At 36.6% G+C, this 24,831-nt stretch overlaps 6 protein-coding genes across 6 annotated transcripts; 3 read left to right on the top strand and 3 right to left on the bottom strand.

Annotated features, from left to right (window-relative positions):
• Positions 1-1,104: 1,104 nt before the first annotated feature.
• LOC145908526 (BPTF-associated chromatin complex component 1-like) lies at positions 1,105-2,701 on the top strand. Its single transcript, XM_082995833.1, has 5 exons — positions 1,105-1,360; positions 1,532-1,623; positions 1,912-2,013; positions 2,081-2,210; positions 2,302-2,701. Exons 1-5 carry the CDS (start codon positions 1,337-1,339, stop codon positions 2,572-2,574), a joined length of 621 nt encoding a protein of 206 aa, XP_082851959.1. The 5' UTR covers positions 1,105-1,336; the 3' UTR covers positions 2,575-2,701.
• A 97-nt stretch (positions 2,702-2,798) lies between these two features.
• LOC145899865 (uncharacterized) lies at positions 2,799-11,346 on the bottom strand. The gene is made up of 22 exons (XM_082988796.1): positions 11,264-11,346; positions 10,971-11,143; positions 10,552-10,712; positions 10,314-10,496; positions 10,169-10,252; positions 9,946-10,104; positions 9,722-9,874; positions 9,574-9,651; positions 9,252-9,376; positions 8,833-8,978; positions 6,137-6,218; positions 5,940-6,056; positions 5,726-5,877; positions 5,598-5,668; positions 5,488-5,537; positions 5,186-5,345; positions 4,774-4,976; positions 4,524-4,676; positions 4,335-4,464; positions 3,940-4,043; positions 3,697-3,872; positions 2,799-3,243 (listed from the first exon to the last, which is right to left on the bottom strand). Exons 2-22 carry the CDS (start codon positions 11,093-11,095, stop codon positions 3,183-3,185), a joined length of 2,673 nt encoding a protein of 890 aa, XP_082844922.1. The 5' UTR covers positions 11,096-11,143; positions 11,264-11,346; the 3' UTR covers positions 2,799-3,182.
• On the top strand, positions 6,257-8,642 carry LOC145913177 (uncharacterized). The gene is made up of 4 exons (XM_083000744.1): positions 6,257-6,719; positions 7,271-7,377; positions 7,607-7,946; positions 8,318-8,642. Exons 1-4 carry the CDS (start codon positions 6,577-6,579, stop codon positions 8,403-8,405), a joined length of 678 nt encoding a protein of 225 aa, XP_082856870.1. The 5' UTR covers positions 6,257-6,576; the 3' UTR covers positions 8,406-8,642.
• Positions 11,038-12,157, bottom strand: LOC145899874 (bifunctional peptidase and (3S)-lysyl hydroxylase Jmjd7-like). Its single transcript, XM_082988809.1, has one exon. It carries the CDS (start codon positions 12,124-12,126, stop codon positions 11,176-11,178), a length of 951 nt encoding a protein of 316 aa, XP_082844935.1. The 5' UTR covers positions 12,127-12,157; the 3' UTR covers positions 11,038-11,175.
• A 4,340-nt stretch (positions 12,158-16,497) lies between these two features.
• On the top strand, positions 16,498-18,884 carry LOC145896255 (peptidylprolyl isomerase domain and WD repeat-containing protein 1-like). Its single transcript, XM_082985088.1, has one exon. It carries the CDS (start codon positions 16,613-16,615, stop codon positions 18,470-18,472), a length of 1,860 nt encoding a protein of 619 aa, XP_082841214.1. The 5' UTR covers positions 16,498-16,612; the 3' UTR covers positions 18,473-18,884.
• A 3,281-nt stretch (positions 18,885-22,165) lies between these two features.
• On the bottom strand, positions 22,166-24,107 carry LOC145896272 (protein phosphatase 1 regulatory subunit 3B-A-like). The gene is made up of 2 exons (XM_082985089.1): positions 23,931-24,107; positions 22,166-23,755 (listed from the first exon to the last, which is right to left on the bottom strand). Exon 2 carries the CDS (start codon positions 23,721-23,723, stop codon positions 22,683-22,685), a length of 1,041 nt encoding a protein of 346 aa, XP_082841215.1. The 5' UTR covers positions 23,724-23,755; positions 23,931-24,107; the 3' UTR covers positions 22,166-22,682.
• Between the last annotated feature and the right edge of the window lie 724 nt (positions 24,108-24,831).

Below are 24,831 nucleotides of genomic sequence, written 5' to 3'. Positions count from 1 at the left end.
TGCCTTTTGTTTCAGCAAAATTGGACCTTAATATATTAACAACCTTTTTCACTAGTCATTTTTTTTCTTCTCAGATTATTTTTAAGTAAAACACAACAGAATTTGATTTAGATATGTATTAAAATGCTTCTGAGGAGACATGTCATGTTGAAGAAAAAGATGAAAGTTTTCAGAATTTGCTCGTATGCAAACACTTAAAAACAAATTATAGTTGGTTTATATTGGAAGTATTCCCACTGCCCTTGAGTATTTGCAAGCAATCAACATATATTTTGTCAGGGCTTAGCTTTTTCAAACCCATATTATGCACTAAAATGTTGTTTTGTGTTGGACTTTACTGACAACATTTGCACTCCGCAGTATGAACATGGTGTTGGTGAGGTATTTCCTGATATCAACTGATTTTAATAATTTGGCTCATTATAATATCTTCATCAAGATACTGAAAAAAGCAGTCATACTATCGTTTGTCAACTGTTTGTCAAATGCCCTGTTTTTGCAAAATAAATATTCCCAAACAATCGCATTACTGTGTGCAGAGATACTGTCCTAGAAAAAAACATAATAAGAAAGTAGTTGATTTTACATAACAAGCATAGTAGTTGATAATATTAGTCGATTTAGTCTCCCACTGCTTGCAAACAGCAAAAGCGCGCAATTATTTGTTTATAGTTTGACCCAAAAGGCAGTAGACAGCAAATCGCCTTAAAAGATGATGCGACACGATTTATTCAAAATCATCCCACATATTTCAAAAGGCGAGGGACCAAACTTCCTATCACTTTAAAAAAGTTTTAAATTTTGTTCTATTTAATGGGTTTTTAAGCCCCTTAAAAAACACCAAAATCGCATTTAACCCAATGCATTTTTCATTTCGCGTAAAGTGTTACTCATGCGTGACGGCGCACTTTCAGCGGAGTTTCCATTCCATGTTTTAGTATTCTATGATGGAACCATAGACAAGATGAAACTAGGCTTTTGCAGTAGATTTTGTGCAAAGCTAAACGATAAATAACGATTTAATTCAAAAAATAATTTAATTATGCCAGTAATATCTGCACACATATTAAAAGAAAAATATATTGATCAAATAAGTTTTGTTTTTTTCGCCATTTTCTTTTTGCTCAGTTTTCCAAGTGTGGGGCGCGAAATTAGTCAACCGAAACAAGCTTGATTATTGTTGTTTGTTTCTTGTTGGATGGCCTTATGCTGGAGTTTTGAACGATCTTTATGAATGTATTTAAAAAAGGATTCGAATACAAAGTGCTATACGGCTTGCTTGCTTTAAAATTCTGTTGTGTATGGTATTGCAACCGATAGACAACACAGCATCGCTATGTCTTTAACTACCGTCTCAAAAGTAAGTTAACAGTTCTACTGTACTGTAGCCACAGTATCTTCGCTTGTTTTTGTGAATAAGTGCTTCAAAATTTGATGTTTTTATGAAATTTCAAGACAAAAAATCATACTTACTGTTTATGCTTTTATGAAGTGAATGCTGGATTAATAAAAATAAACTTGTTGTTTATAGGTCAGTCAGATATTTACCACTGCAGGTGAAGCTTTCACCAAATTATCAGAGTTAACAATGCAGATAAACACACAGGTTGAAGCTCCCCCAGGGTAAATTTGTAATAACAGACATTGTCGATACACTTTAAAATGAATGCATCAACTAAAAATTAAGCATGCTGATTTTTTCAACACTAATTTTTCATCAAGATGTATTGACCTTTTTTTCAGAAAGGTTTCAGCACCACACCATATAACCAGTAATCCATATTTTTTTAGAACAAATAAGCCCGCATGGAAGTGAAAACACTTAGAGCCCTTGGGAAAGAACATTATTAGCAAATTAATGAAAAACATTAGTTAGTAAAATAGTTGCTCATAGCATTAATTCTGTTGTAGAGCTAAATGGACCGAAGAAGAAGTGGAAATGCTAAGAGATGCTGTCAACAGATTTGGCACAGATTTAAACAAAATTAGTGAAGTCGTTAAAACACGATCCATGTAAGAAAACATAATTGTTTTTTGTTGTCTATGATGTAGTTGTAGTTCAAGTTGTCTTGCATTATAGGACGCAGTTAAAAAATGCAATTAAAAGAAAGATATATGGGGAGGCTGGAATGCCTGTCACAAAAAAACAGCCACAACCAAGAAAGAGAGCTTCAAATGATGCTGTGGTTACTGAAGAAGACCTTCCCGCTGTAGGCAGTGGTTTTGTTTGCTGCTATTTATCCCATTTTATTGCAATAAGATTTTAATATGTTTAACAAGAATATTTCACATGTTGTTTAGGAAACCGTTTCTTTCAATGACTTTACAAGCAACTTGGAGGTAGAAACAAAACGACAAAAAGTTACTTCAATAACGGAATCATATGGTGGAGCAAATGACTCATTGGTGGATGTTGAGAACTTGGATGAAGCTAATTCTTCTTTTAAAAAAATTGACAAATATATAAGTGAACAACCAGCTGTTGAAAATCGAACTGTTGGTGGGGTCAGTGAACTTGCAGTCAGTCATCCTCCACCCATTCCACCATTTGATCTTGTGTCAGATCCCAGCTGAACATTTTTAACATGTCATGTTGTGTGGTGTGTCTGTCCTTCCTTTTTATGCGTTTTTTTTTTGATGAAGTGTAGTGTCAAACTGTCAATAAACACGTTCAGCTTATCTACATATTTGCACATTGTTTTTCTGACTAGCTACACATTTATTGATGAAAACACACTACTAGAATAGAATCTGAGGAATAAGTATGCATGCAATACAGATTTATATGACATAAGCAGCAAATGGTGCAAATATTTAAAATGCAGTAAAAATGACATACTGCAAAGCTTAGTGTCAAACTGTCAATAAACCTGTTCATCTATCTGCATACTTGCACATTGTTTTTGAACCAGAAGCTCATTTATTGTTAAAACACGCTACTAGAATACAATCCAAGGAATAAGTATGCATGCAATACAGATTTATATAACATAATCAGCAATTGGTGCAAATATTTAAAAGTGCCGTAAAAATGACATACTGCAATGCTTCTATTGTTAAAAAAGTGCATATTACATACCAAGGCATAGCGGTAAACTTTGCACACTCAATAAACAGGAAATGTTGTATTATAAATCAGGATTAATAAGGTGAATTTGCAGACACACAATGTTAGTATCAACTTATTGGCCGCTTAGGCGTTCAATGCAGTTGACTATCACAGCTGTCCATCCTGTTTGATGACTGCAAAAAAAAAGTTATACAGATATCAATAAGGTCATTGCAAAACAATGATTTATTCAACAAATATCAATTAATAGTTTTGGTTACAGCGGCGTCCATTCGGGGTGGATCGTAACTTACACGAAGAATCACGCTTCTTGTGGAATGTATACCTGGCACTCAGGGCGCGTGTTCTGGAGCTTCAGGAGCTCGCCGGTATGAGTGAGGCTGTCCTCACATTTAGGTTGGTATCGCCTCCACATCAAGGCAACGCATATATCGTGCGAACTATCGTATACCAAGGCAGGATTGCCACACTACGAAGGCCTTTTTATCAATGGTGTCCGCAGGGGGGTTATTACCTTGGTAGTTGATATACGATGATATATTGATAAATATGATAGCTAATCAAACATTTTCGTTGAAAAAAAGTGTTGACGTTACAGCAAAAAATATTCACTTTGGGGAGTATACCTAGCTCCGCAACCTCTCCCGCTGTCCGCATGAAAATACTCATAGAAGAGTATAAGATCTTTCCAGAACTCATCTTTTGCGTACTTTTCATTGTTTCCATGACACGGTCGTATCCCTGTTACTTGGTCGGGTTCAAACAATGAAACCAATCTTCTACTGATCTCCTTCGCAACGTCCTGAACAACCACAAGTTAAACCGCGTGCATATTTTGTCCGTTGGAGTTAAAAACAGTTCTGTTATACCCGGAGACGCATTTGGTTTCCAGAGCCTGTTGGACAATCCACCTTTAAGGAATCTCCATAGAAATAATCGTAACGCTCCAAAGCTTCAATGATCAAGTAGTTGACTGCCAAAAATGTTCCCCAGTTAAAAATTACGATTCGCTAATTGCGAGCAGACAGCATGTGACTAAAGTAATAGTGGTTCCCTTTATCCAAGGGAGCTAAATATCGGGACAAAATCGTCAAAAAGTACATAGTAAAAGGCACGTGAAAAACTATTATGAATTTAGTAAATTACAACGCAAGCCTCAGAAACTCAAAAAGGGGATGTTTTCGAAAGCAAACGCAAGTAGTGCATTACTACAAGCGCAGCAGTACACATAGCGCTTTTAAAAAAACACAAACGACTTTAATACCACAAAGCCAAATCGGTCCACGCCAGTTGCTGTTTCCGCCGAACAAATAAGTGTTGGATTCACCGGGAACGTAATCTACCCTGTGTTCGGAACCATCGACCCACATCACAAATGGCTCGTCTTTGTGAACCTATATTTTACAAAACACTTGTTACAAACCGACCTAACCATTAAATCACAAAGGTCAACCTTGGACAGCGAGCGGATGCCGTAAGGAGAAAGAAACTCGTTTTCATCCAGTAAATATTTAAGCAGGGAACAAAGTTGTTCGCGGGTGGGAATGGCCAACAAAATTCTTCCGGCGTGTGACTTGCACTTCTCTCCACCGTGCATGAATGTTATCTATTGGGAGAAATGGAAAAAAGACAATTTATCGTCCCAAGCACAGTATTAACTACTTAATTTTCACAAATCAAAATCTTAGCTTAAAAATACAAACCCTTGACTGCAAGTCCTTCCTATTCTTCAGAAACCAATCTGTTCGTTTCTTAAATCCTGGAAGAACGAAGAAATTCTCATGATCCAGAACAAGACAAGCGTAAAGGGGAATTAGACCGACCATGGAACGAACACGCAAGGGTTGAGCGTGATCATCAAACCTTAACACGTCATAGTAGAAACCGTCTTTCTCATCCCACAAACCTTATGAAAAGAAAAAAAAATATTTGCAGCATTTAAGCAGTGGCTTGTCCAACGTGCACTACCTAAAAACTTTGTACACTTGCACTTGTTACACGCGTACGAAATATAATTAACTTTAGGTTAAGAATAATTATGCCACTAACCCTTTGTTTGCCGTGCAAACAACCGATAATGAGATAAAAACATTTGATAAATCAATATTTGCTTACCTTCTCCATTTCCAGCAGAATTCATCGCATCCACAATCATGACAAAGTGCTCAAAGAACTTGCTTGCCATGTCTTCATACGAAGGATCATGAAGTGACAACTCAAGTGCCATATCAAGCATAACCACACAGAAAAATGCCATCCACGCAGTTCCATCTGCCTTCAAATATAATTGAAAAGTAACGTTTTAATAAGTGATTGACAAAGTAAATATTGAAACTGTGCACATGAAACCAGAATATGATCATTTAAATTAAACTGTCACTACAAGAACGAACATTCACAAATAATTTTTGATGTACCTGTTCCAAATGCCCTCCAGTGGGAAGAGGTTTCGAGCGATCAAACACACCTTAAAAAAATAAGAGAAAATGGAATTTGAATGCAAATTATAAACATAAAATAATCTTACCTATATTATCTAGACCTAGAAACCCACCAGAGAAAATATTTTTGCCCCCTGGATCTTTACGATTCACCCACCTGTGGAATTATTCTTGTTTATATTTTATACCATAGTTGTGAGGAATATTTTAATACCAGGTAAAGTTGAGTATCAGTTTTTGAAAACAACGTTTCAGAAACAGCTGATCCCTTTGTCCTTTCGGTGCAGTAAGTTTGTAAACTCTATAGACAGACCATGCATGCACAGGTGGGTTTACGTCGTCAAAAGCAAACTCATATGCTGGGATCTACAAATAATTATTGTTCCTCACTTCATCGAAAAAATGTATAGTTTCGTTAAATGTGTTACCTGACCACTTGGAGACATATACCACTCACGTAAAAACAAAAGCAACTGATTTTTGGCAAATTCTGCATCCACTTTGCACATGGGGATCATATGAAATGCAAGGTCCCAGGAAGCATACTTTTTTTAAAATATATAAATGCAGAGTTTTATGATTTGTTATACACATATGCTCTATAACCACTCTGGTATTTACTTACCCAAGGATATTCCCACTTGTCTGGCATTGAAACAATATCCCTATTAAATAGGTGTTTCCAGTCATGGTTTCTTCCACAGAGTCTGTAAATACATGAATCTTTACTCAATGTCTGAGCACTCAAGCAGAGCAGGTAATCCCAACACTGTAGCTGGCACCAATCGGAGCAATTGTGTATTTAAAGGAGAGCTGTTTATGCAACAAAAATCATGCTTTACTCAATTTCTGGCATATGATTACAGTGCCTGTTAAAATAAAATACACATGCACAAGCTGCATTAAATACACTGTAATCAGTGTTAAGCAAAAGCAAGTAGAACAACAGGAATTTGCTTAAGACAACAACTTGGAGCACTTTGTCCAAAGTGTTCAACATGCTCCACTTGAACATATATAACAACATGACAGAGGCATGTGATTCAATTTGTAGCAAGCGTAGTGATGGCAGTAACACATTTGTCAGCGGAAAGTTGTGCAACATTAAAATGCCCAGAAGATTGCTGTTCCTTTTCTAGTCGTGGATCAAGAAATGATTTTTGTTGTCCAAAATTGGATCCGTACCCAAATGGTTTTCTTGGACACAGGTATTTAAAAAGTTTTTTTATTCAAAAAAGTCACTGCCAGGTTTTCAGCATTCTAATCTCTCACTACAATTACATCAAGGAGTAGAACAAAAACTCATCATAAAATATAAAATTTAAATTTTTAATTGTGATTAGTAAATCAAATCTGGATCCAAAAAAACCAAAGGCCCCTGGCAGGCTGTCGATCGCACACCGTATCAATAATAATGTATTAAAATCCAAACACAGCGATCTTCAAACAGCTCAGATCGATTTATTTAGAGAAAAATATATTTCGCCTAAAACGGCATCATCAGTTTCTCCATTTACCAAAACTTAGTTTTGGTAAATGGAGAAACTGATGATGCCGTTTTAGGCGAAATATATTTTTCTCTAAATAAATCGATCTGAGCTGTTTGAAGATCGCTGTGTTTGGATTTTAATACATTATTAAATTTTTAATTATTAGATTTTTGTTTGGACACAAAAAAATACAGTAAAAGTACATATTTTAACAATACAGAACAATATTCTAATGAGTAAGTAGCTATTGTACTATTGTTTGTATGCAGCATACACCATGACAACTCGTTTCATATGGACCCACCAGACTTTGAATTTCATTTACTCAAAACAACAATCCAACATGACACTCCAACTCCAACACATACTACAACAGGCAATCAATACTTGTTTATGACTTTTTATAAGATAACCTCTTGAAGGGATTTTCGGAATCATTCCCCATTCTATTGCAACAGCTCTCTTTTATGTAAACAATTTGTATGCCCCTTTTGTATTGTTTTTTATAGACACTGATAATGTTTTTCAAGGTGAAATATATTTGTCTTAATTACCAAGACAACTGATTTTAACCTGTAAATAAATGTTTCCCTAATTGTGGTATTTTTATAAGATGGTCGTTTTTAAATTTTTACAGATTTATTCAAAACAAGTTCAAAAGACCACATTTTGGGACATAACAACAAGTATAAACAATGTGAGACTATTTATGTTAACAACACCTAACACCTATTATTTACATCTCAGCTGGCATCACTTTGGAATGATTTCCATTGCAATTGCCCTCACATACATACTGGTCCTTCTCTTACTCGCAGCTATTATTATGAAGTGCAGGAGGCGTCAGAAATATTTGCCAAATGAGGTTATTGTACATCATGACGTTAAAGAAAACACACTGACAATTACTGAAGAGAGAAGTCAACAAAATATTCCAAATCTACAGTAGGAAGCAATTTTTTGTTAAAAAATTATAATATGTTTTTTGTCAGAAAATTGTTAAAAAACACACCAACCTCCAATTAATAATATGCTGTTGGACATACCACTGATTGAAAAAATAAAGTGTTGTAGTCATTCTAGTTTATCATTTTTCCGTTTACGTTTATAATGTCAAACATTTTGCAAGCACATGACAATTTATTAACTTCAATGTATTGACCTCTTGCTTTGTAGTATCAGCCTTGATTTGTGTTTGACAATAAATAAAAAGAAGTTCGTAGTTATTTTTTGCATTCCCACCACTGTAAGTGTAAAAAGCATGAACTATTTTTTACACAATTATTAATTTTTAAAATGATTTGATTGGTGTTTAGAGCTACTCAGCCCTCATGTTCAACTCTTTTCAACGTCACACATATTAATGAAAAGCATGAGGATAAACATTTGAAAAGTGGTGAGTAACACAAAAAATCATGAGCAAATATGTTTCTATTTTTTTAATTTGCCGTGCCAGTCTATGGTCTATGCCTATAATGCTTGCTGGTGCACTGTTTCTGTAAGAGACTGACTAGTAAATAACTTTATTATAACACGAGCTTTTGGGAGCTTTATCTTGCTTCTTCAGGTGCAGTAAAAATTACCTACTGCCCCCGAAGAAGCTCTTACAAAAACAGTGCACCAGAAAGCATTATAAATATGTTTCTGTTGACATGGAATTAATAAGGTAAAAACTTTCACAGACAATTCTCTCCCTAAGTATGAAGATATTTTCATTTCCGATTCAGAAGAGCCATAATCAAGAAAAGGTTGAAGTTTATTTGATCAATTAACTGTTTTGAAATACATGTATATTGTGTATATAACTGTTCCCATATTCATATGTGTTTACCTTGCTCTTGGTGGAGGAATTTGTTCTTTGTCTCCATTGAGCCAATCCTCAACAATATAATGGTAGAATTGTTTGGACCACAACAAGCCACCGTATGCTTGCTTAAGGATGTTCAGATGTTCATTTTTAATCAGCGGAAATGCTTCCTGCATAGATTGAATAGCATGAAAAATAAAACACAGCTTACACAAACAGCTATTTTATTATAGTATGGGGACATGTTAGACCAAATTCTCTTAGTGGGCAAATAATATGGAATACACAAAAACTTACAGTAGTTGGATTGCTAAGGGACATCTAAAATACCACATTATGATCTTATAACGATCCAAATTAAAGTGATTTGTAACTTATGCCCTAAAACAGAAATGAATCGGAAAGCGACAGACAATTAGTTTCTATTAATATTTATGTCTTACACTGTAAAATTTGTCAGATTCAAGCTTGCGTAGCTTGAAGGTGTCGCTGAAGTTTGGACCAAACACTTCTGGAAGAGAGGTTGCCATGGATTCTTCATAAAGTCTTGATTTAAGTGTTACTGAACCTAAAATTAACAGAACTCAATTAAATGTTTTTTGTTGCATTATTCCTAACTAATACATTCACATGGTTAAATGCATCACTATAATGATTGATTACAATTTTTTTGAAAGCGGGACTTACCATGGCGTAAACCAGGAAACCATATCTACATGAGATAATGCTTCATAGCAAAACATATCCTAAGCAGTTATGACTTACCTCCAGCAGGGACAGTTAAAACATAATGAGCTGCAACTTTGGTCCCTTTGTTTTTTGGATCCACTGCTGATTTATCACCTATGAGTAAGAAATAAAATGAAAAAGCTCTTTGGATATTTTATTTACAAATTGACAGCAAATTTGTTACCGTCAACAACATATCGGTGGAAAGCATCCTTAGTGTACTGTGTATAGTGTTCAGTGTTGAAAAGTTTTATCATGTTAGTTTCATTTTCAGTGAACAACAGTTGAACATTTGCCCCACCCGAAACTGATTCTTCAACTTCCCACAACATTGTTTCTATGAAAAAAAATTAATAAAATAACATCATAGAATATCCCAACTAGCTGTTTTTTTCTGCACAACCTTACCAAGTGACTCATGTTTGCAACGAACTTTAGTTGGGCTCAACCTCTTGATAGATGGTTTCATGGTGCAGCCTTCATGTGTACAACCCCATATCCAAGTGTTACGAAACCACAAGGTCGGTAAGACATGTATAGTGGCAGTTTCATTACTTCGGTTGGCAACTGCTCAGCCAGAAGATCACAATGATGTAAATTTGAGTAAAATAAATATTGATTTAAGATTTACCCGTGATTTTGCACAAAATATCTTGAGGTGCATTTTTTGCATATTCTGCTGTAACATCCCAGTAGTTTCCTTCTTCAAACACACCTGGAATTCCGAGGGGAGCAGTAGAATAATTTAAAATTTACATTTGTTTTCAATTGTTTACCTGTATCATCAACTTCATACTCTAACATATCCAAACTTCTGTTTCTATTTTCAGTTACTAGCTGTTCATATGGATATTCACTTTGTGTATATTTGTATAAAGCTTTCATGTATGAATGAGTGGGAGTACTATCTAGATAGTAGTAATTTTCTTTTACATCTTCTCCATGGTTTCCTTCAGGACCTGTAAATATTTACTTTCTGATAATGAAAGTTTATTGCTGTTAACATGCTCCCACCTGTTAAACCAAAAAGGCGCTCTTTTAAGATTGGGTCTTTTCCATTCCAAAGTGCTACACTAAAACACAAGCGACACTGCCGATCACAAATGCCAAGTAACCCATCCTCCCCCCACCGATAAGCTCTTGCACGTGCTTCATCATGACTAAGATAACTCCAACTAAACCATAATGAAAAGAAATTAAATACATATTATTGCATAAAAATATATCCTTTAAAGGGATTTCCTTTTACTTAAAATTGCTATTTACGAATTTATCTATAAAATTGTCAAAATTAAAAAGTTCAGAAAAAAACAGTAAGCTTAAATATATTGAGTCCGGTCATATAGTACAAGTTTTTGAGAGTAAAATTGGAATAAGTAAAAATTAAATTCATTCAATACCACACAAGCTTTAGGGCAAAAGACAAAACTAACCAACTTCCATCTTCTGAATAATCTTCTCTTACAGTTCCCCACTGACGTTCAGACAAATATGGTCCCCAACGTTGCCAATTCTTTTTTCTTTCCTTATCTTCTTTTAATCGTTTTACCTCAGCCATATTTTAAACAATGCTGAAGGTGCTCCAATTACTGCAATCTATCTTATCCTTAAAAACAACAATTTATTATCTATCTTTATTTAGGCAATATCTGAACAATCAGACAGAGATGACAGTTTCTCCAATAGTTTGTAATATGTATATTTCATGTCAAAATCCATGTCATACCAATAATTGACAGCAATTGTGCTATCGGCTTGTTGAACATGATGGAACCACAATGCTGGCAAGTACAACGTTTCTCCTGCCTTAACTTCACACCTAATTGGTTTCGCTAATTTAAACTGGGGATATGTTTGATAATCTGGCTTTAGTGGATCAACTGGAATCCAAGGCACAAAATCACTAGTTTCAACAGTGTCCCATTCTCCATTGTTGTTTATATATCTACCAACTTTAAACTGTTTATAGGGAATAAAGGGACGGTCAGTTGGAGGATATAAGGTGAAGATTTTCTTTCCTGTGATAACACAATACAAATTTTCATAATGGTCTTTGTGTAAAGATGTAACAGCATCGGAGTTTCCCATCCAAAAGTTAACGGCATCAGGTCTTCGGCCAAAAGTATCTGTTGCCCAAGGCAAATGTTCCGAAACATCTTCTATCAACTCAGAAAACTCAGTAAAAAGATTGGAATTTTGCTTCTGTATGTAATATACACTGTCTTTGTCCTTTCGTGTAGTGGAACACAAATGTGACATAGCCTCATCCATTGAAATTTGAAGGTCCTGAGGCAGCATAAACATATCATTTGAAATAGCATCACCATAACCATTTGGAGTACTAGCAACTGTTATACTTTTATTTTGTAATGCTTTCTTCAAATAATCAGCATTCCACTTGGCAAGGGCGGGCCAGTTTTTAGTGGCATCTGTAAATATGCATGGGATGTTTTTGGCAACATACTTTCTTCCAAACTCTTTAGAAGAAGGTGGTCCACCAATCCTGGAAACTTTATCCATGACATATAATTCACGAACTTCTTTGGCATTGTCAGCTATAATACTAAAAAGTTCCTTGTAAGAAATCATTGTAACTATTGTTTTTGTAGTTCTACATGTTTTGTGCTGAAATCAACAGGCACAAATTGTTACTTAATGGCTTACATTTACTGCATGACAATACAAAAACATGTGCTGGGGATCATCACAGTAAAAAAGGTAACTGTGGGTTATTTATACCAGTGCATTGTGTTTCATCAATTATACAACAAGAATAAAATAACATTGGGTTTTTAATCACCTTGTTTTCCATCCCTCTTAAATCATTACTAATGAAAGGATGTGAAAAAACATTAGCGATGCATTAAATTATAATCGTTGTTAAAAAGTGGCAGCTAGGCAACAACAAACAGGTCAAATGAGAATGTTAGTAGTAACATGTTTGATTTAATACAAAATTTAATGCCATGTATTAAAGCCCATTAAATATACTTCAAAAAATGTAAAAAAGTAACCTTATTATGACTAAAACATTATGGATCAACAAGCATTACTGTAGGCAAGAATAAAATCTATTCATCATTGTCGGTCAGCACTGTTAAACTTTATTTAATATCTCTGAACATGTTTGTAAAAATAAAATTCCTTTAACTGATATTAAATGTTTACAAAGAAAGTTACCAGACAAATATAAATAAATTTAATGTATAAAAAAATATTTCAAAGTTATGACAACATTTTGCCAAAGTTATGGAAAAAAGATGGTGCACATAAAGTTCTAGAAGCAAATTATAAACTGAGACACATAAGTTCACACAACACAAATATTTTGATGTGTTGCAAAACATTACCGATTCAATCTAAGTCAGGTTAAACAAACATACATAGGCCTGTACAGATTGTAATTTGCACACTGTGGACTTTTTTTGAGAATTCTAATTGTAGTAACCAGTCAATATGTGATATATCACTGTCATATTATCATTAGAGCCAAAAATATCCCAAAAGATTGACATGAGGATTAGTGTCAGCATGGCCTTTCATCATTTATGAAAAATAATACAAATTATTTTGGCTAAATGGCATTGTATTTCTTTCAAATGTTAGGGTTTGCATTAGTTCATTTCAATGCGCAAAATTACGAAAGTGTGTGAAAAGAATTTATTTATTTTTAATCAGGTAGGCTATATATTGACCCAGTTTTGACAGAACTAAATGCGTGTAAGCTCACCAAAGCAATTACATTTCCCGAGCACACATTAAACGCCTCACCGACTCTTGTAAGTATTAAAGAATACCGTTGCCTTATTAGTTTAACCACAATGCTAAACCTAGCAGATTCGTAGTTGAATTGGGCCTAAAGTACTTTTTTGCTCCAACAGTGGTTTCCATGCTGCGTCTTGCAAACACAAAGCTTTTGCATCTCGATTGCGTCGGAGGAAAACTTGCTGCGTCATGTTACAGACGCGATGATATGCTTTTGCGTGTTTGTTTAGGTTTGATGCTAAACCAAAAAAAAATCGTGGTGCATCCGCTAGGCACCAAACTAGGTGCAACCTTACGGAGAAAACAAGGCGGAAACACATCAGGCCACGTGTCACAATAATCATATAACAAGCAAAGTGGAGCCAATAATATGAATTGTGTAAGCTGCATACAGATGGCCACTGTTTCGACCTATATAGTCTCATCAGTACAGCTGGTGTGACCAACAGACGACTTTGTTGACCAAACGGCCAAGCAAAAAAAAAATAATTTTCATAGCTTCTTGCCGTTGTACATGTTTTTCGGTATCACAAGTTGCACTTCGCGACAAAGCCATCCAACCAACGAAAAGTCATCTTTTGTAGTATGTGTGTATTTCAACACCACAATCGCTTGCAGGCAATTGATGGGTGGCCTTGCATCGCCGTAAACCCAACAGCAAGTCAGTTTGTGAGACCCGATATGATATGTGTTCTGGTCCGAGTCCAATATGTCCTTATCTGAGATCAGAAGTTGGATTCGTTTATTTGTGGAGAAAATCACAAATATGTAGGACGATATCAAAAAAGAGGCAGAAAGATATAATTGCTGCGATTACATGACAAAGAAACTGCAGCGAATTTTATATAAACTCGAATTGGCCAAAGTAATGCACGATCTACACACCGACACTCACCGACATAATTGTTATCTCTTGGATGGAATAAACACATTTTTTGCGCGGACAGTGACACTACACATGATCATTTCACAAGAAAAGCATTGGGAAAAAATTAATAACGCCACATTTGGTTTACACATGCTGTAATACAGGGATCATAAATAAGGGGAGGTAGTGCGGATCCTTCCATTAGGTCACTGTTACGGACAATAAGCTCCCCAATACAAAATAATTGTTTCCCGCCACTACAGTGATTTTGTTGTCGACGCCTTGTGACGTAATAAGCACGTACTATCTTATGATCCACACGTTTCGGCCGGTGTAAGTGTAATATTGAGGCTGGTGTAATGTTGAGGCCGGTGTAATGAGCGTGTATGAGCTTTAATATTCTTTTTGAGCAGGTGTGGTCAAAATCTTTTAAAGTCGCAACCTAGAAATTTATTTCGAGAATACTGGAATAAACGCGAATATTAAAACTTGACCGACCTTATGCAACCAGTTAAAGAACTGTAAGGTGGAATTGAGGAAGGACTTGAATTTCACAGTCACTTTCATGTACCTCGTTTGGAAAATAGATCCGCATAAATCTCTCATCACAATATTGACACTGAATACTGAATTCCTTATTTTCGCCATTTATGTTCGTATTATAATTGTTTTCTTTCCACCCATTGTATTCCAAAGACTCCAAAAAGAGTAAAGGACCATCAGCGCCAGTGTATGATCTTGGACAGATCCGCCGGTCTCCGACCTTAAAAGGTTGATTTCTGTAGTCATTTTTGACGTTTTCTCTAGTACACTCGCGAGTTTCATATACTGCTCTCCCTGTGTGGGCTACGATATCAACAGTACGCACAATCGATCGTCAGCAATATCTACAATAATGCACCTACAGCAACCTGCAGCTGATCCCGACCACCTCCGAATTACACCATAAAGTGTCGCAACATTGTTTAAACCGTTTCATTAATTCATAAAAAAAAAAATTCCGAAATGTAGGTGGCGATATGTCGTTTTAATGTTCACGAACTAAAAATAAAGCATTTGATGTAGCCTAGCCTAATTTTATCAAAAAACAATTTTGAAAATTATTAAACGTTGTAGACCTATAGATGAAAGGAGTGAAAACTCAAAGGTGATTTATTTCTACAACGTTTGATGTCAAGGATTGTTATAAAAGGATGTAACATGGCACTCAATTTTTAGTTCTAACTGGTTAATTTTAAGTTATATCGCGTTGTTTTGGTAAGATGGTCCCTTCGCTCGGAAAATAGTAGGCTCTCTGCCAACTTTAACTTCAATTATTGTTGGTGTTTCATAAATACTACATGCACAGCATGAAACCTCATTAGGCCTTAATTTCAGCCTAAAAATGAAATTACCTTAATCATAGAAGAAAGCTTGCAGATGGCCTTGGTCCTGTGAAAGTATAAAGTAAATTACTACTGCCTGGGAATGGACATCAAATGTAAATTTTTGAGCGATTCCTACATGCAATATGTGATTAACTCAAATTGTGGGTTTTCTATTCTCTATCAATATCAACAATATAAAAATTTATGACGTCAATAATTATTCGGATCCGAATACCTGCAGCCCATACTCATCTAAATCCGATTATTTTTAGTGTGGGCTCATCCATGTAGCCTATAGTTGCGATTACGCATAGCACTGACATATAGTCCATAGAGTTCAAGTATAGGGCAACATCAGGCATGCGAGGTTTTTATTCATCCGGCCCGCCTGGTTTCCCCTAATTTCAAATGTTCCATTTTTATAACAGCATTCAAATTGTCCTTCCTGCTGATATAGATCAGATCCGCAAGAGCCGCGGCTGTTTTATCTTTATTTACAGTTCAATATAAACGACAAGCGCATTTGAGAAATAACAATAACGTAAACAAATCATTTAAAATTAACGCATTCATGCCCTTTTCGTTAACCTGTGTGGTTCGCAAGAGTGACGCCATTTTAGCAATAAACCTGAGCATTTAAAGAGCATTCAATGGCCTTGAAGCTTTCAAAATTTTTTTGGAACTGAATTCTGCATTTGTAACTGACCGCAACAAAATTAAAGGATATCTTTATTTTAGTGCAAATGGACTTGTGTTTAGTCATGCGTAAATGTACTTCGTAAATATTTCCCCGAATGAAGAAGGCGCGGGCTGGTCGAGGAGGTGGTGCCGTACGAACATGTGTTAAAATTTGCAGGTTTATAGTTTATTTTTTACAGCCAATTTTTGTTATTGTTTTTTGGTGAAAATTGGTTGTGTGAAAAAACTAATATTTTTGTTGTATTGGACTAACGATCCAGCAAAATTAAGACTAGGCCTACCTGCTACCTCTACCAGATAGGAAAGGATTTTTTGGCAAACGTTAATTGCACAGATCAACGAAACATTTTTCGTTTAAACATTATTCTTTTCAATTATGATTCAAGGTTTCATAAATTCTAATGCAATGGACAACACTGACAAAGTCACAAAAAGAAAAAATAAAGATGAAGATGAAAAAAATGAAGAAAAACAGTTAAAGAAAAAGAAGTTGCAATTTGAACACGTGTATCTTGATTCCATTCCATGCACTGACCATTATGAAAAAAGCTATATGCACCGTGATACAGTTACTCATATATCTGCAACTAAGACTGACTTTGTTATAACTGCCAGCCATGATGGACATGTAAAATTTTGGAAAAAGCAGGATTTAGGAATTGAATTTGTCAAACATTTTAGAGCCCATCTTGGACCGATAACATGTATGTCAACGAGTTACAATGGTGAGCTTATGAGTACAGTTTCCATTGATAAAGCATTGAAAGTATTTGATATAGTCAACTTTGACATGATTAACATGATTAATCTTGGTTTTGAACCCACTATCTCAGAATGGACTTTTTCGTCTGGTAGCAGAGTAGCAACCGTAGCTGTAGCCAAGAAGGACAGTCCAACAATATATGTCTATGATGGAAAGGGTGGGTCTGATCCATTTCATGTTATTGAAGGCATTCATTCAGCACCTGTTACTTACATTTCCTATAATCATGTGTTTAAAGTGGCAATATCTGCAGACAAAAAGGGCATGTTGGAATATTGGAGTGGACAGGAAAATGATTTCTCATTTCCAAAAAATGTGAATTTCAAGTACAAAACAGACACAGATTTATATGAACTAATTAAGTGTCAGACATTTGCTTTGTCTCTTTCAATTTCCCCAGATGGTATGTTGTTTTCTTGTAGCTCTGCAGATAGAAGAATACATGTTTTTCACTTTTTAAGTGGCAAAAAGTCCAGGGTGTTTAATGAGTCACTAAATGTATTTGTTGAGCTGCAACAATCCAAGGCACAACTCGCTAACATGGAGTTTGGAAGAAGACTTGCAGTGGAAAGAGAGTTGGAAAAATCAGTGAATGCATTTTCTTTGTCAAACTGCATTTTTGATGAAAGCGGAAAGTTTCTGTTGTATGCGACGATGCTTGGAATTAAAGTGATTAATCTCACTACAAACAGGTGCAGTAGAATAGTTGGAAAACCAGAAAACATTCGATTTCTTTCCATATCCATGAGCCAAGGACTCTCAAACAAAGGCAAAGCAGCCTTGACAGTTGATATGAAGGCTTCCAACAACCCCACTCTGATTGAAACATTATCAGATCCAACAATTTTTGCAACAGCATACAAAAAGAACAGATTTTATCTTTTCTCCAATCGAGACCCAGAAGATGCTGCAAATGCCAGTACAGACCGAGATGTTTTCAATGAAAGGCCTACAAAGGAAGAAGTCATGGCAGCAACCCAAACGCAGAGTGAAAAAAAAACAGCAGAAAGTGCCATTATTCACACATCACTTGGGGATATACAATTCAAGCTGTTTACATCAGAATGTCCTAAAACAACTGAGAATTTTTGTGTTCATTCGCGAAATGGGTATTACAATGGGCATATATTTCATCGTGTAATCAAAGGATTTATGATTCAAACTGGTGATCCACTTGGAACAGGCACAGGTGGTGAAAGCATATGGGGTGGAGAGTTTGAGGATGAGTTTCACTCCAGTCTCCGACATGATAGGCCTTACACTTTAAGCATGGCAAATGCAGGCCCCAATACCAATGGATCCCAGTTCTTTATAACTGTTGTACCAACCCCATGGCTTGACAACAAGCACACTGTTTTTGGTCGTGTGACCAAAGGAATGGAAGTTGTGCACACTATTGCATCAGCAAAGGTCAGTCCAAAAACTGACAAACCATATGATGACATTACCATTATTAGCATTAGTGTAAAATAGTGCTGTTACGTTGCACCAATATTGCACCTATTGTTTTTCTGACGGTCATCTTTTATTACCAAACATTTTATAAAAAAAAAACATGAAACATGTTTGCGATGGAAGTTGTTTCCCAATCCCAACATTTCGCAAAATCAGATATTTTTGTTTTGGAAGAAATGTGAATCATGTTGTCAGTTGATGTTCACATAAATAAATCATTTTCAGTGCAGTGATAAAATTGGAAATAGTATAAACAGGATTCTTTTCATGGCAATAAATTTCTATTTATGGAATAAAGGTAATTTCTGTTCAATTAATTGTCAGTACTTGCAATTTAAATGCCAAATGTAATATTTGCTAGAAGAAAATTAAATTAATGACCAAGATTGCGTAATTGCCATCAACAAAAATTTAAGGGCGTTTTTTTTTAAATACAAATTCTGTGTTCTTCCTATGCCGCACACGCAAGGGCGTTAGACAACAGCTAATTTTAGATTGGCGGGTGTGAAGTTGAGCGAAAAAACAGTCCGGGGGCTTCATACAAAAAGATGTCTTCCGGTAATTCGTACAATTTTTATGCAAGGAATCACCACATTCATTTTTCTCACATTATAACTAACTTGGAGTATAAATAGACTGGCCCATATTGTCATTAACACTGTCATGTTAAAATAAGACGTTTCGACAAAAACTTATGTTGCCTCCATTCCCCTTCGACCAATCTTGAACTCAATCGGCAGTTTTAACTACAAATGCGCAAAGTGGTTATCTGCGAGTCTACGGGAACACCCAAACACCGTGAAGGACACCTTCGAATTCATTGACAGAATTAAAACGCTGCCAGTGAATTCCACCTGGGCCACACTCGATGTGTCGAGTCTTTTTACGAATATTCCAGTGGACTTTACCATCAACCTCATCCTGTCCCTGGTCAGCAAAGACAGCATGAGTGGATTAGAAGAGCTCAACAAATTCAGGCTAAAGAAACTGCTCCAATGGGCAGCAAAGATCACCACCTTCCAGTTCAATGGAAACATTTACACTTAAGTAGATGGTGTCGCCATGGGGTCTCCCATTGCCCCACTACTGGCAGACATCCTGATGAACCACATCATAGACGAGGGACTTAAGGCCACATCCACAAACGATCGCCCCCTTGTTCTGTGTCGTTACGTGGACGACCTGTTTGTTGCCGTACGCGATGAACGTGCCTTGGACGCTTTTTACTCGAACAATAATAACATTCATCGTAACATCAAGTTCACAAAAAGCGTTGAATGTAAGGAACGGATTTCGTTTCTCGACGTCCTCGTCGAACGAGCGGGAAATTCGATTACCACAACTACCTACAGGAAGCCAACCAACACTGGTCTCTTTTGCAAATGGTCCAGCTTTGTGCCACGGCACTACAAGGTCAACCTTGTGCGCTCATTCCTTCACCGTGCCTACAGGATCAGCAGCACGTACAAAATCATGCACGAAGAATTCGAGTGCATAAAAACATGCTAAAGAAAAATGGGTATCCACTCAAGTTCATAGCGAACTGTGTACGTTCGGTGCTACGCAAACAATATCAGGTGGACACCATAAAACCCACACAAGAAAGCACCAAGTTCTGTGTGATGAGGTTACCATACCTAGGCCCTATTAACCACCGAATTCGTAGGGAACTGTCACGGTTTGTCGACCGCTGCACTAACCAAAAAACTGTCTTGCGTTTCGTGCATGAACCATGCAAACTTGCGCAACAGTTCCCATTTAAAGATCGCCAGAAGACCCTGCACCTCTCGTCCGTGGTATACAAGCTTTCCTGTTCATGTGGACAAACATCTCGAAACTTGTGCACGCGGATCGATGAGCACAAACGATCCCCAAAATCGGAGGTGTGCAAACACCTACTTGACCACCCGACTCACAAGGTTAAGTTTAGTGAGCCACAAATCCTTGCGCTGGCGAGAGACAGGTACCGTCTCTTGCTGATGGAGTCGCTGTCCATACAACAGCAACAACCACAACTCAACGTGGACGGCACTTCTGCACCACTATTTTTATTTAATGTGTAATGTGTTTGTTGCGTTTTATGCCGTTTATTGTGTATTTTGCGTTTTGCGTCGCTTACTCCGCATATTCCGCCTCTTATCTGTGACGTCGGTCAGGTCAGCTCCTTAAAATGATGGAGCTACACCAATCGCGTCAGTCAAACTGATGATGACATAAGTTTTTGTCGAAACGTCTTATTTTAACATGACAGTGTTAATAACAATATGGGCCAGTCTATTTATACTCAGAATTATGAGAAAACCCGTGAGTTGTGTTCATAACTAACTTAGTTTTGTTGTTTGCTTGCGCTCTTCTAATCAGTACCCTCTGAACGCCGTATATCCGTCGACAACAACATTAAAAGCTCTATTTCGTGAATGTTCCCACATAAAGAAGACCTTTTTGGTAAATTGTGCATGTATTTTTGTACCAAAGTCAAACTCAGCCAAAATATAATAAACACTCAAGAGAGTCATATACTGCAATTTGCAAGGACGCCGATCCCTGCCATGAATATAACTACAAGGTAACCCCGGAACTGCATTTGTTGTCAGCAGTTACAATGCCGATTTGTTATCACCCAAAAAATATTTACATAACTTCGTGGTTTCGACTTCACGTCATCAAGAGCTGACGTCACAATGCTACAGGTAAAGATTGGCGGAAATGCATTGGTTTAGATAGGAGTCCTTCAATGAAACGAGTGTAGCGCTGCGGTAAATCACTTCGTGGGAAAATTTTTGTGTTTGGAATTAACCGCACCTCACGCGTCTGGCAACTACATTGCATTTATATGCACTTGTCTCGTCAGTGGGCAATTGCAGCATATGAAATAAAAGAATCCAAATCAAACTATGAACGTGTTTCGTAAAATATGTAATTGCATTTTAGTAAATAACTCCCATTTAAACCAATGCATTTTCCGCCAATCTTTACCTGCAGCATTGTGATGTCTGGCCCATTGTTGACGCGAATTCGAAACCATGAATATGACTTATTTAGACCAGACGTAAGTATTCCTAAAAAAATTAATATTCATTTTATCAGGCGAAGGGCGACGACAAAACGGCGAGTCGGCGGTTTTGCCCCATGGTTTATTTACCCCATGAAGGAATGTGGACTTGTCTGAACTGCATTCACTCGAATTCGATTACACTCAGCGTCAGCAACTGCGAACGTGACCAAACGCCCACCGCTGGTTAGGTCGTGCACGCCGTCGGCGCGTGATATCTGCGTGCTAACTTGTATTTGCGATTCAAAACAGCTGAGCTGAGCAAAGAAAATGTGCTAAAAGAACATCAAACTGCAGTAATATTTGTTTTTGTTGAATATGTTACTTTTTTTCTGCTTCGTGTCTTTTTTATGTGAAAAACGAATCATTAGACTGATTCCATTTTTCTGCCGCGTTGACGCCCACTAAATTGAAAGAGCCAGCCAATCAGCATTTATTTACCAGAGCTATTGCGACATAGCGTGCTGTCAAAAGCCCAATTATGAACACGATGTAGCATTTCCAACCTAATTTTTCATTTCAGTTAGTTTGATTCATGGCCTTAGCAAACATTTCATGTAAATTTTATATGTTTACAACAAAAGCTGCGATAATCCTTGTTTTCTGTTTGTAGTCTCTGCACTCTCTGCTGGTTGCATTTCACAAAAATAAACATCATGTTTGACAATTTTAAACTTCTTTTCACCATAGCAAAGCGCAGCTTGGCAAAATGAAATAGGCACAACAACATAAAGATTTATAAATGTAAATTGTGTTTTGAAAAGGCAGGAAAGTCCTTGACAATACAGAAAATACTGAAAGGGTACATGTTACATGTCTTGACCAATATGTGCAATTTAACAAGCTAAGACAATTACGCACCTTTGGGTGATAAAACTGTTTTAGATTAGCATGAAGTGAAGTTGATTTGTGCATGCACAAAAACACCACAGTGAAATGAAACAGACCTTATTTATATTTTCAAAACACTGTTCTTAGCACATCAAAATAGCAATAACGTGGTAAAAGTTAGCTTAATTCTCTCCTTGGAAATGATTCGAGTAAGTATTTGGGAAAAAGAACATACAGAAAATGCACAAACATGAACAACAAGACTTTGGCAATTGATTAAACTTATCTGTATTGCTAGAAAAGTGCTTATTTGAATGCAAAGGTGGAAAAACAGCCCATAATCAATTAGTAAAATGGACCACATCCTTCCCAATTATTCCAAGAGTTAAACTCTGGTCCTGGCAATTCATTATAGGTGGATGGAAAAGATTGGTGCACTTCTGATGTTGTTACCATATGAAACGCAGTGAACTGTGCTGCTTTAGAAGAATGAACAACATCTATCTGATAGTTGCTGCCTGCATGACTGTCCCAAAATTCCATGCCATTGCAAACAAATTTTAAACAAAACATTATACAGTCCACATTAACAGATATCGCTGGAATTACAATACTAAATTGAAATGTGTCAAAATTTCGATTTTCGTATGCATCCTTTACATATTGGCATTTATAATCTTGAAATGTTGCCCAATTATCACAAGTCAAGCGTACAAAAACTGTTTTATGAAATGCAAGGTTTTTCACTTTAACTGTTCCATGCAAAACCTTGTTGTCCTTAACAACGACATTTTCAAGTAAAACGCTTTTCTTTTCAAGTTCTTGTTTGAAGTTTACATAATTGGAGATTGGTTGCTTAAACTTGATTACAAATTTGCTTCGTTCTTTGGACTCATCTTTTTCAGTAGTGTTTCCCAAGTTAAGATTTCTTTCAAATTTTCTCGCCAACTCCCCAGTTGTTACACAGTGAGGTGGATCATTTGTGGATTCTGTCACAAATTTCACAGATGTAAGAGAGTGTCCATGGGTATCAGCAAAAGTGACACGCTTTTCTTTTTTTAAGTTGCTAGAATTCACAGTTGCTGAAATTTCTTGATTTGGTTTATTATCTGTATAGCTGCAGGCAACATCAATGTATTCCAGTGTAGATGATTCTGTCAAGAAATTGCCATCAGCATCTGAACTTGTTTTAATACAGGATTTTAGGGCTTTAGATTCAGCTTTTCTTGCAAAACATGGCGACAAATTCAGTTTTTGTGTTGAAAAAACACTGTATGGAGATCTGTAATAGGATTTCGTGTTGCTTATAGCAGTGGTGTACGTGCTGTTAAAGGACTGGTGAAATGGGGGACTAACACTGTAAAGGTATGACACATCAGCAGGCATGCTCGACTTAGAATCCACTTCAGCACTGCACCCTAAAAATGCAAACAAAATATATGTTTATATTGTGCACTGTTACGATATTCTGAATTGACCTGTTCCAGGTTTTTTCAACATAACAAAGAGAAAATAACATCGATTTACTTTGCAGAGTAGTTCATAGTATCAACTAAATCGCACACTAAACACATTTGACAGAAACATGCTTACATTGACTTCCTTGTAAACGCAACACCTTTTCACTTCCCAAACTGCCCAAATTAACAAAGCAACACCTAGTTTGTCCTGAAATGAATATTATTACTTGGTTAAAGGCAATTTACCTACAAAAATTTGTATTCTTTTTTATGCAAACTATCTGCTCGATTTTCATTGCGAGGCAGTACACCTAAGGCGCCTGAAGTTATGACGCAACTCCTTCTCACGCCGCTGTATCTGGTGTCGACTTCGACTGTTTAGTTTTTTTCGACAACTGACAGCAACACGCGCACATTCGCTCCAGAACACAAACGTCACGGCGGCCAGGCACAACGCACGCTCTAAAAGCGGAAAAAAGGATGGCAATCACGCGTTAGAGGCGTGGTATTGATAAGTCTGCGGGATTGGAAACCGGCAAGACAGCGCTGTGATTCTGGTTTGGTAACCATGCATAGGCATTGATCAACACGTAGATGGAAAAAGCAGCGGTATGTGGCTGCTGCGAAGTGCTAATTTGACTTCGACAGTTGTGTATTTTTTGCCATAAAAGTTTCTATAAAAACTATGTAGATTTTGTGGACCAAACTACAACGACTTTTTAATTCAGCACCAAGATCACCTATATTGCGCAAGAATAAAAATGTGTCAACCAAATATTTGAGTTACGTCTTTTGTCCACACTGAAATACGAGTTTTACAAAACACAAGTAGGTTAATCGCAAGGCAAATAGGCCAAAAAGTGAGTCGGACAAACTTTTCTGGAAGAACTTGACGAACCTGTTATAAATGCCACCTTTTCTGTCATACACCGACGCTATGGTCGTGAGGTCTTGGGTCTAGACTAACTCCGTACCACGTGATGTATGCTAAGTTGCTCAGGTTGAACAAATGCCGAATAAAGTAACACACCAAT

This window comes from Ascidia mentula, chromosome 1 (genome assembly GCF_947561715.1).
Source record: "Ascidia mentula chromosome 1, kaAscMent1.1, whole genome shotgun sequence".
Taxonomy (NCBI): domain Eukaryota; kingdom Metazoa; phylum Chordata; class Ascidiacea; order Phlebobranchia; family Ascidiidae; genus Ascidia; species Ascidia mentula.
Note: the sequence above shows the minus strand (reverse complement) of the source record. Positions and strands in the feature narration are given on the sequence as shown.